Below are 12107 nucleotides of genomic sequence, written 5' to 3'. Positions count from 1 at the left end.
AGAGAGAGAGAGAGAGAGAGAGAGAGAGAGAGAGAGAGAGAGAGAGAATTTTACCTTAAGTCCAACAAACACTAGCATGAAATAAAATATAACTTCTGGTATTCCAGCCAGGATTTGTCTTCAGTTCCAAGTCTATGGTAGATATTCTCTTGTATCTTTTAATTAAAAAATTATGCCCACTAGTAGGTTTTGAACTTTGGTTATTATTTTCTCCCTACATTGATATGGAAATGTTTTCTATCTAATATTTTAAGTAATTCACTTTTGTCCCATAGAAAACTAGTCCTGGCAACTTCTGAATTGAAAAAAATAACACCCTCACTGGAAGTTCTGCCTGGTTACAGTATTCTCTCCATCCATCGTCACTCAACCTGATCTCTGTTTCCATCCCTCCCCACCCCCAGTCTACCTGCTATATCTTTTCTATTTCCCTTTCCTTCAGAGATTCATGCATTCCACTTGAGTCTTCCTTGTTACTTAGCCTCTCCAGGTCTATGAATTGTAGCATGGTTATCCTTTATTTTACAGCTAATATCTATTTATAAGTGAGTATGTACCATGCCTTTCTGGGTCAGGGTTATCTCACCCGGAATGATTTTTTATAGTTACATCATTTGCCAGCAAACTTCATGTTGTTATTTTTTTTAACAGCTGAGTGATACTCCATTGTGTAGATGTAGCACATTCTCTTTAACCATTCTTTAGTTGAGAGACATCTAAGTTATTTCCAGTTTCTGGCTATTGTGAATAAAGCTATTATGCATATAGTTGAGAGTATTCTTGAGGTTAGATGGAGTGTCCTTTGATTATGTGCTCAGAAGTTTTATAGCTGTGTCTTAAGGTAGATCAATTCCTAATTACTGGGAAACTACCACATCTGTTTCCAAAGTTGCTGTACAAGTTTGCACTTCCACCACTAATGGAAGAGATTCTTTTTACTCCTAATCCTTAGCATAATGAGCTACTTTAAAAATATTACTTGTGCCGGGCGGTGGTGGCACACGCCTTTAATCCCAGCACTTGGGAGGCAGAGGCAGATGGATTTCTGAGTTCGAGGCCAGCCTGGTCAGAGAGAGTTGCAGGACAGCCAGGGCTATACAGAGAAACCCTGTCTGGAACAAACAAACAAACAAACAAACAAACAAAAATATTACTTGTATTTTTATCTTAGCCATTTTGACAGGTGTAAGATAGAAAGAAGCTCAGAGTTGTTTTGATTTGCATTCCTTGATAGCTAAGGATGTTGAATACTTCTAAATGTGCTTTGGCCTTTTGAGATTCCTCTGTTGAGAATTCTCTTTAGATTTGTACCCCATTTTTAATTGGATTATTTGATTTGTTGTTTACTATTTTTCTTGAGTTATTTATATATTTTGGAAACTAGGCCTCTGTCAGATGTGGAGTTGGTGAAAATCTTTTCTGATTTTGTTCTATTGATTGTGTGCTTTGCCTTACAGTAACTTCTCAGTTTCATGAAGTCCTATCTATTAACTGTCAGTCTTAGTGCCTACATTATTGTTACTCTGTTCAGAAAGTTGTCTTCTGTGCCATTGTATTCAAGAATATTCCCCACTTTCTCTTCTATCAGGTTCAATGTATCTGATTTTATGTTGAGAACTTGTATACGCTTGGACTTTTTTTTTTTCCCATGGAGGGACTGGGACACCAACACAACCTTAAAACATTAGTCCTATGATTTGTCCTTCCTAAAAGATGTGCCGTGATAAAAATGGTGCAGAACTTTGGAGAGTGGCCAGCCAGTGACTGGTCCAGCTTGGGACTCATGCCATGAGAAGATATATAACCCTGACACTGACTGGAGGATCAGAAACTAGAAGCCAGATAGCCCAGACACCTAGGATAGAGCCAAACCAGAAAAAAAGTTAATAAAATGATTCCTAAGAATAACTCTGCTATATGTGTAGATTGGATCCTAACATAACTGTCAGCGGAGTGGCTTCATACAGTAACTGAGGCTTCATACTGAAACTGATGGAAGCAGATTCAGAGACCCAATGCCAAACTTTAGGCAGAGCTTGAGGAATCCCAGTTAAGAGTGATAGGAATGATTGTAGGAGCCAGAGGGATCAAGGATACCACAGGAAATCCCAATGAATCAACTAAATTTGGCTCACTGGCACTCACAGAGATTGAACAAACAGTCAGGGAGCATGCATGGGTCTAATTTAGGCCCTCTGCATATGTTTTATGGTAATGTAGCTTGGTTTTCTTATTGGACTCCTAAATGTGGGAGCAGGGCTGCTTTTGCATGCTTTTAGGTCCCTTTTCCTGTATACTGGGTTGCCTTGTCCAACCTTAATATGAGGGAATGTGTCTAGTCTTATTGTAACTTGGTATCATCTGTTTGATTGATATGCCTGTGAAACCTGTCTATTTCTGAAGGGAAATGAAGGAAGAGTGGATCTAGGGGAGAGGAAGGTGGTAGGGGAAGGACTGGGAGGCAAAAAAGGAGGATAAATTGCAGTTGGGATATAATATATGAGAGGATAGTAAATAAAAATAAAAATATCAATAACACCCCTAGAGTAACCAAGCTCTGTGTTCTGCTCTGAGTCGCATAGCAAGTGTTATCACAAGCATGTGTACTTATGTCTCTAAATATGGTTTGCTAGACCTAGAATGCAAAGCTCAAAGAGAACCCATTTTTCTTTTCCAGAATGTTCTCCAGAATAGAGGTCTCTCAGTTTCACATATTTTACATCAGCATGTCATTACCCTTAGTCTTACTGTCTTAATTGTGGAGTACAGACAAAATAAAGATAGATATAATTTTTCATTCAGGCAAGATTGATGCTTACAGAGATGCACACAAACACATCTGTATGTCTATGTATCTATCTATATCTCTACCTATGTCTGTTTGTATATATAAAACAACTCTTGCACCCAAGGCTCTGGGATCATGGCAAAAGAAGGAGTGGGAAGATTATTAAATCCAGAGGAAGAGGGACTTCACTGTGAAATTGTGTTGCCCAGGGATGTCAGAATCTACACTCATAAACTCTCAGCAACATGACTTTCTAAATTAAGTTGAACAAGGACAATGGACAAGCCAATGTGGGAGGCCAGAGCTCACGAGGCATCAATCCTATATAAAGATTTATAGAGAACTCAGGAATGCTGAGAGTGAAATACTTTTAATGAGCTTTTAATAAATAATAATATATTTCCCTATTCATTTTAGGCAACTGAATATAATAAAATCTTTCTCCTTTCATATCTCTTGGCTTCCCTCCTTCCTTCCATCTCTCACTTCATAAAAACCTTATGCATATGTGAAAAATCAAACACAGATACATAAATATATGTGACAAATTGAGAGATTATTTAATAAAACTCCAATAAAGTAAAATCTACAATGAAATACATAAATAATAATGCATACAGTTTGATAAAACGTGGAGGGTTCACAGCTGATTGCATTTTACAGATCTTTACAAAGTCACTGAAAAAATTATCTGCAAGCTGTCACGAAGTCCAGATGAAAATGATAAAGATAGTTAGGCATTGTTGATTTTTCTGAGATAAGTTTAGCATAAAGTTTGAAATTATGAAGATATGGAAGAGTTCCTCATGTAAGGAAACTTGAAGATATGTCAGTAAGACAGCAGATGACAGAATACAAGCTGGGCAGTTGTAGAAACTCCTCAATAGAAGCCATAGGACCAGTACCTTCTACAGCACAGTGGGCGGCAGCAGCCATAACCATAGCCACAGCTATAGCCACCATAGCCATAGTCACAGCCATAGCTACAGCCTATGCCTCCATAGCCATAGCTCAGGACTCCATTTTAGCTGCCATAGTACCACATAGTGCCAGGACTAGATGAGTTAACAAAAGACCAGTAGTAGGATCTTTGTGTCTGGTTGTTAACAACTGACAAAGACCTTTTATACACCTGGGAATTTGGAGGACAAAACTACAGGCATTAAAATGTCACCTGTCTCCACCGTGCCTCAGAAAACATCGGGATATCATAGATCCTGGCCAAACAAAGTTGCATAAATGGAAATAACTGTGCTCATATGTCAGGACCTCATGGTCAAATCACAAGACTTTAACATGGAATTCTGATATTGCATTTAAGACTGTCCAATTCTGTCTCTATTTTATTTAATACTTATAAAACTCCTTTGTGCCACAATACACACCATTGAAATAGATTTCTCTCTTATTTTTTATGTCTGTTTTGTAATACTCCATAGATAAAGGGTCTTTGTGTTTGCTTTTTTTGTTTGCTTTGTTATTGTAGAGTAATTCTATCAGGAGGAATGCATTCATCAAGCCTTTCTCATGAAGAATGAAATGGTTATATGGTTAAGTTATTGGTAAGTTGATGATAGTTAATATCTACATGATCATATTTTGGGTTTAATCTGAAAGTATTTTATTCATTCATATTCTTTAAATTTTCTGTATGCCTTTTTCTGTGATTTTGTCATTTAGTTTTTATTACTATGGCTCTGTGGTCTAATTTGAGATCAGGTTGTGTGGCAGCCTTTTCCTTTCTGCTTTTTATTATCTTGGTTAGTAAGGTATTTTGTGCCTGCATATGACCTTTAGTATTGTGTTGTCTAATTTTGTTAAGAATATAATTGGAATTTTGATGGAAATTGCAAACAAATCTGTGTATTGTTTCAGCAAACAGCCATTTCCATGTTATTCAGTCTGCCAATCCACAAACAAGGTATTATTGTCATTCCATATCCTAGTTTCTCATAAAAATTATCCCCCTGCCCCCAAGTAGGTACTACTGGTAATTATGTTAAGCAAAATAAGCCATACTGAGAAAGTCAAATGTTGGGCTTATGAGATAATTCAGTGGGTAAAGCCACATACCATCATTACACCTGAGAACCTAAGTTTCATTAGCGCATCTCATATAGTGGACGGAGAAAATTCAGTTTCACATCTTTTCTTCTGACTTCCAGGTGCACCATATAGCATATGCATATCTCCTATCCCAGCACTTGAAGAAATAATACAAGACAAAATGAAATAAAAAAATTAAAAACCACAGGTTCACAGGTCCAAGAGTGAACCAAATACTAATTATCTTGTGAAATGGACATACCATTTAAATGATTGCTATTGACTTATGCCAATAGATCAATATATACCTTAAACCCAATCAAGAAAGCGTTTGCAGTAAATGGTAGCCAACAAAGAGACCTGCTATCCAAACTGGTTCATGAGCATTTAGAAGTAGGTGATGTTCTCAATTCTAAATTGGAATGCACATATTGCTACCTGCCACAGACTCACAGCTCTTTGTAGAACAGGGACAGGAGGATTGTAAAAATCAGAGGTGGAGGATGACTTCAGTGGAGTTGTTTTCAAGACACAACATGGCAAATAGACATTTCAACCTACAGTGATTGTGACAGTAAGCATAAGATCTGAGAAAGCTCCCAATGAAAAAAAAAATCTTAGCATGGATGGAGGAGAGAGTTCAGCCATTATTAGCTGAGAAAAATTTAGCATTTGATAGCTGCTGAAAGATCAGCTTTTGTTAATGATATGACTTCTGGTAGTCTGGCCAGGCCAATCCCAAGACAAGCATGGGGTTGTTCCATGGGCAGGGATTATAAGAAAAATAGAAATCTCAAAGTTGGGTAGAAAGATGTTGCACACAAAAAGAGAAAACAAGTATATCAGGCAGAGGACTAATAAACATTTTGGAGTGATGTGCACAGCTAAATTAAACAGTTAAAACAGTATAAATGAATGCTAACATGAGCTGATTTTTAGAACAAGTGTTTTTCAAAGAGCCAGATTGACAAATGGACAGAATAATGTTTTCTGTCACTAATATCTCAAAGATGCAAATAAAAAGATGACATTTCAGACCACAACTGTTAGATAAGTAATATTAGAAATAAGAAAGGTGAGTGTTACTGAGCATGTAGAAAAAAAGTACACTCTTCTCCATCCTTAATGGGACTATAACTTGGTGCAGCCGTGACAGAAGAGAGCATGTGGCATGTTTGCAATTATAAAGGGAAGGGACAGATGATCTAGAAGTCATAGTGCTTCTTATACAATTTGACGAAAATTACTGGATCTTAAAGAAATAGGCACACTATCATGCTTATTGTCACATTGTTTATAATAGTTGTTTTATAAACAACCAAATGTCCATCTGTAGATGAATGCTGAAACCTCTGCAGCTTATGCAGCTTCCTCTATTCTTCTTTATTTCTCTCCTGTTTTCTATTCCTTCTTCAAATTCCTCTCCTTCAGTACCTTTTGACTTTCCCACAACCATCTCCACATATGTGACTAAGCAGATACAAAAGCACAGAACAGAAAGAAATTGTTTTGTATAGTTCAATCATTTAGTTATTTGATACTACACAGTTTTTTTCTTTTACAAAAGTTGAGAGTCAAACTTTTAAACAGTGTTGAGACTGTGATGAACTTTGGGTACTTTTGAAGTTGGGCTAATTGAATTTTATATTAGTATTTTGCTATAATCCCATGAGGCAAGGGAATACAGTGTTATGGTTCTAATGATAGTGGCTACATAGGTCATGGAGTTGAATACTTGGTCAGTAGGGTCTGGCATTATTTGAAAGGAATAGGAGGTGTGGGCTAGTTGGAGGAAGTGAATCACTTAGGATGAGCTTTGAAATTTCAATAGCTTATGCAAAACCCAGAGTTTCCCTCTTCCTGCTGCCTTCAGATCAAGATTTAGAACTCTCAGCTACTTCTCCATCACTATGTCTGTCTGTGTGCCATCATGCTACCCCTTATGAAATAGGACTACACCTCTGAAACTACACACAAGTCCCAATTAAATGTTTTCATTTTTTAGGAATCGATGTATCATGAAAACACCTTCACAGGAATAGAAATTTGACTAAGATGTATAGAAAAGGATAGAATTGAGATGGATATATTTAAAATTCCTTATAAATAATTATTACTGAATACAGAATTTTAAGATTTTAAAATATATTTTTAGAATGAAATGTGAAGAAAGGCAACTATTCGAGGCTTAGGTTGTACATAAAATCAACACTTGAATTGTGTCTGTGTATATGTGTGAGTTTACATATACATGTGTATGTGAGTGTGTTCTGTGTGTGTTTGCATAATAGTACACGAAACTAAGACACTAGGAAAAGAGAAGATATAAATGGAATGGGTAAACAAAAAAATAATGTCATGCATGCAAGAGAACATTAGAGGAGGAGTAAGGGAAAGGAGTATGGAGAGGGATGAAGGAGAATTAAATAAAATGACCAGTGTCTATGAAATAATACCATGAGATTCAAAGCATATTTCTTAAAAGCTAGTTGATTGTGTCATCCCACCATTCAACCTGGCAGATTAAGTAGAATCAGACGGATAGCCAGACTAATAAGAATATCAGATACCAGCTTATATGGCTCTACCTCAGTATGTAAGGTAGAGAGCAAATGAAAAAGATAGAAGTGCCCAAATTGACACCCTCCCACAAAGACACACTGATACACACTATCCATTACACATACACATCAATACATGAAAAACACAAAATACTATGTCACACAAAAAAGAATGAAACAAATAGAGAATAGAAAACTTTTCAGAAATCCAAAACCACTGCATAAAATAGTTCTCCAAATCAATGAAGAAAATGAATATATCAGGAAGGGAATTAATACAGAAAAATGTGTGTGTGGGATATACACAGCCAAGAAAAAGTAAAAAGAATATTAATGGACACTAAAATGAGCTGAGATTTATAACAAGTATTTTTCAAAGGAATAGATGCAGATGGACAAATGGACACAACAATATCTCAGAGATGCAAATCAACATCAAGGTGAGATTAGTTCCCACAACTATTAGATATTTAATATTAGAGAGAAAAAGGATGAATGTTACAGAGCAGGTAGAGAAAATGGCTCCTTTTTTCACTGATGATGGGAAAATAACTTAGTTTAGCTATGAGAAAAATAGCATGTGGCTTGATTGCTAATGCACAGGGAAGTGACAGGGGATGTGGAATTCATACTGATTCTTATATAATTAGATGTAAATCACTGAATCTTAAAGAAATAGGTACACTTCAAAGTCTATTGTCATATTCTTTATAATAGAAAATGACTGTCTGTAGTTGAATGCTGATAAAAATTGTATCTTTCTCTCTCTAACTTCCTCCCACTTATTTCCCTCCCTTTTTTTCTCCATGTCTGTCTCCTAAAATATCTTCCTCTCTTTTACTCCCCTCACACATTCCCACAACCACCTCTATACATGTGACCAATTAGATACAAAAGCACAGAACATACAGAATTTATTTTGTAAACTTTATTCACTTAGTTATTTGATGCTATACCGGTTTTTAAATTTTTCTTTATTCTTTTTTCTTTTTATAAACATTGAGGGTTAAACTAGATATCACTTGCAGAGTATGATGAAGATAAAATAAACCACGATGATTTGTCCTAAAGTTACAATTTTTGAAGACATTTTTGAGTCCCTGGTATGGAAACACTTGGAAGCCATTCTGGTTAGAAAGGTGGGGTATCTGCATAATCTTCTCAATAGAAGCCATAAGACCAGTGTCTTCTATAGCACTGTGGGCAGCAGCAACCATAACCATAGCCATCATAGCCACAGCCATAGCCACAACGATAGGCACAGCCATAGTCAAAGCCATAGGCACAGCCATAGGCACAGCCATAGGCACAGCCAAAGCCATAGCCATAGCCATAGCCATAGCCATAGCCTAGGTCTCCATAGTAGCTGCTGTAGTAACACATGATGTCAGGAGAGGATTGTTAAGAGGGAGACCAGCAGTATGTTTCTGGAGTCTGTGTTTCACCAACTACTAAGTGTTTTTTATATACCTGGATGTTTGGTGGCAAAAACCACAGGCACTATGACATCACAAAAGTCTCTCCTATGGTTCAGAAAACATCAGGGTGCCAAACAATAGTTTATTGGCCAAACGATGTTACATAACTGAGATAATTGTGTTCATATGTTAGGATCCCATGGTCAGATCATGAGGCTTTAACATGAAAATATGTATCTAGTATGAAGACAATTCCTCATTTTATATTTAGTTTATTTAATACTCATGAATCTCCACTGTGCCACAATACAAATGATTGAAATCTCTCTCTCCTCTTTATGTCTGTTTGTTCTGTAGTGCTCCAAACTGAAAATGTCTTCCCGTTTTTCTTGCTCTGGTTTGTTTTGTAAAATAAATGTCCATTCCGTAAGTATTTCAGAAAATGAACAGAAAAATGATCTGGTCATTGGTTATGTTATTGGTGAGTTGATGACTTAATACATGCAAAAGCATATTCTGTCATATATTTTTTCCTATGGTAGATTAATTCTACTGAGAATAGTAGATCATTCCATTTTGTGATATGTTCTTCAATTTCTTATATGTATGCCTGCTTTTGCCATCTTTGATTCTGTGATATATTTTGAGATCAGATTCTGTGGTAGATCTAGCATCTTCTTTTTTGTTCCTTGTGTTGTTTTTGCCCTTAGAGTCATCTTGTGTGTTTATATGATCATTAGGTTTGTGCTGTCTAGTTCTGTTCAGAACAAAATTGGAATTTTTATGGAAATTTCATGAAATTGATACATTGGTTAATCAAAGGCACTCCTTTTTGTTTTAGTAATTCTACCAATCCATAAACAGGATGTGTCATTCTATATCCTAGATCATTCTTCAAATTAATAACTTCACAGAAAATGGATGTTACTGATCATTATGTTAAGCAACGTGAGGCAAACTGAAGAAGCTGGAGCATTAGTGTCTAAGGTAAGTTTAGTATTTTATAATTGTTGAAAAATCAAGCATTGTTTATGTTACCTCTGATAGGCTGACCACATACTAGAGTATGCACCAATTAGCAGGAAAGCTGGAAAACACCAATTGGATTGAGGGAAATTAGACAACAAATAATAATCTAAAAGTTGGTTGGGAAGAGAGATGATATCTTAAAGGTCCACATAGCTATGGCAAAACACCCTGAGCAAAAGCACATCGAGGAGGAAAGGATTTGTTTGGCTCACATTTCCCCATCACTGTTTTTCACTGAAGGATGTCAAGACAAGAATTCAAACTGGACAGGTCCCTGGAGGCAGGAGCTGAGGCAAAGCCATGGTGATGTACTCTTTAAAGGCTTGTTAATCATGAATTATTCAATCTGATTTCTTGTAGCATCCAGAACCACAATCCAAGCTGGCACTACTCTGAAAGGGCTGGGTTCTCCCACATTAATAAGGAATTAATAAAATGCCCTACAGGCTTGCTTAATTCCCTATGGAAGTTACTTTGTTAACTGTGATGAAGTGGTTCATTCTTATTATAGGACTTTAGTTTGTGTTAAATTGAAATAAACTGTCCAGTATAATTGACTCCTGTCAACCTGACAAACACATGACTGACAAATCACAAACTCTCCTTTCATATTTATCCCCAAGACCTCACAAAATCACAAATAATTTAAATTTTTCAGTGCTTAACAGACTCAAACACATTAAAAGTTCAGTATCACTAATAAATACAATCTTTTTTTTTAATCCAGAATCTCTTTGAAAGTTTAAAATATGTCTACTGTGGGTTACTGTAAGAATTAAATTCAACTGAATATATTCTTACTTGAATTGGAAGGAACCAGGGCATAGTCACAATAAGAAAAAGCAAAATAATCTACCAATAGTGTAAATAACACACTGAACAATGTCTAGAATCCACTTTCTTTTTTTTTATTGTATATTTTATTTATTTACAATACAGATGTTATCCCTTTTCACCATTTTCCCTCCTTAGGACCCCCTATCCCATCCCCCATCCTCCTTTATGATTTTATACCCTTTTGATTACATGCATGTATTAAGGTCAGACCTAGGTTGAGGGTCTAGCTATACAATAAATGCAAATAGTCAAGGAAAAAGCAATACAATAAACACAAATAGTGAGAGAAAAGGCAAGGCATTAAACCCAGTTATGTGAACACTCCCATGATCACTGTTTCTAAGGTCTTATCAGGATGACCAAAGTATCTGAATCTATTCCCTGTCCTAGCATAAAGACATTTTCTTGTCTGAAACCTACTTCCTTGTTCTAGCCTAAAATTTAGATTTCTCTCTGAAATTACTTCTTTGTGCTAGCCTAATAATTAGGTTCCTGCTTGAGATTACTTCAGTGTTCTAGCTTAAGATTTAGATTCCTACCTGATATTATTTCTTTGTTCTAGCCTAATATCAGATTCCTGCCTGATTCCTTGTCCTTGTTCAATGTCATATTCCTGCCAAGCAGCCACAAATACTCTCTGCCTTGCCCCCTTTTTTGTTTCAATAACAAGAATGAGCTTGTCTTAGGTTGTTCTCACAAGAATGATTTACTTATCCATCAAGGAATATACATTATCAAAAGCAATGCACTTCTGTCTTAGGTTGGTAAGGCTCATTGCAGAATCTTACCCATCCTAGGCTTGCCAGACTATTAATTTATTAACTCTGTCTGGGGGTCCATTTAGAATCAACTCTCAATTTTCTCAGCTCTTCTAATAAGCTAGGTCCTTTCTCTCCCTCTGCCCTCTGAAGTGCATGGAGCTTGTCTTGCAAGCATGGGCAGGTTCCACTGTTGTCCCATGGTAATGGAATCCACCCCTAGCCCCCCAAAAGTTAAGTTTGTAATAGTCAAGTTATAAATATAATGAAATATCCATGCTTATCTGAATGCTGAAAAGAAGTATTTCTTATTCTCCAAGGAACTTCCTCTACTTTTTGTTATTCCCTTCCGTTTTACTCTTCCGTATTCCTGTCCATGTTCTTACACACCTTCCCCTCTCTTACTCCCCTCATACTTTACTGCAAACACTGTCCCATAAGTGACCAAAGATATACAAAAGCAGATGATACAGAAAAATTACTTTGTATAGTTTATTTATTTAGTTATTTGATTATACATGTCTTTTACAACATGGCTTGAAAGTCACACTTAAAATCACCTTATAGTGTGTGATAAAGATACAAAAAAGTATAATCACAGTCTAAATTCAGATAAGGAATTGGATGACTGTGTTCTACTCCTATTTTATTTTAGATATTTTATCCTAAA

The 12107-nt window shown here is 36.2% G+C and overlaps 1 protein-coding gene and 1 pseudogene across 1 annotated transcript; both read right to left on the bottom strand.

The window, feature by feature from the left end:
- Positions 1-3668: 3668 nt before the first annotated feature.
- On the bottom strand, positions 3669-3833 carry LOC114611574 (annotated as a pseudogene).
- A 4723-nt stretch (positions 3834-8556) lies between these two features.
- On the bottom strand, positions 8557-8778 carry LOC114611573 (keratin-associated protein 20-2-like). The gene has a single exon (XM_028756280.1). It carries the CDS (start codon positions 8776-8778, stop codon positions 8557-8559), a length of 222 nt encoding a protein of 73 aa, XP_028612113.1.
- Between the last annotated feature and the right edge of the window lie 3329 nt (positions 8779-12107).

This window comes from Grammomys surdaster, unplaced genomic scaffold (assembly GCF_004785775.1).
Source record: "Grammomys surdaster isolate TR1022 unplaced genomic scaffold, NIH_TR_1.0 126118, whole genome shotgun sequence".
Classification (NCBI taxonomy): Eukaryota; Metazoa; Chordata; class Mammalia; order Rodentia; family Muridae; genus Grammomys; species Grammomys surdaster.
Note: the sequence above shows the minus strand (reverse complement) of the source record. Positions and strands in the feature narration are given on the sequence as shown.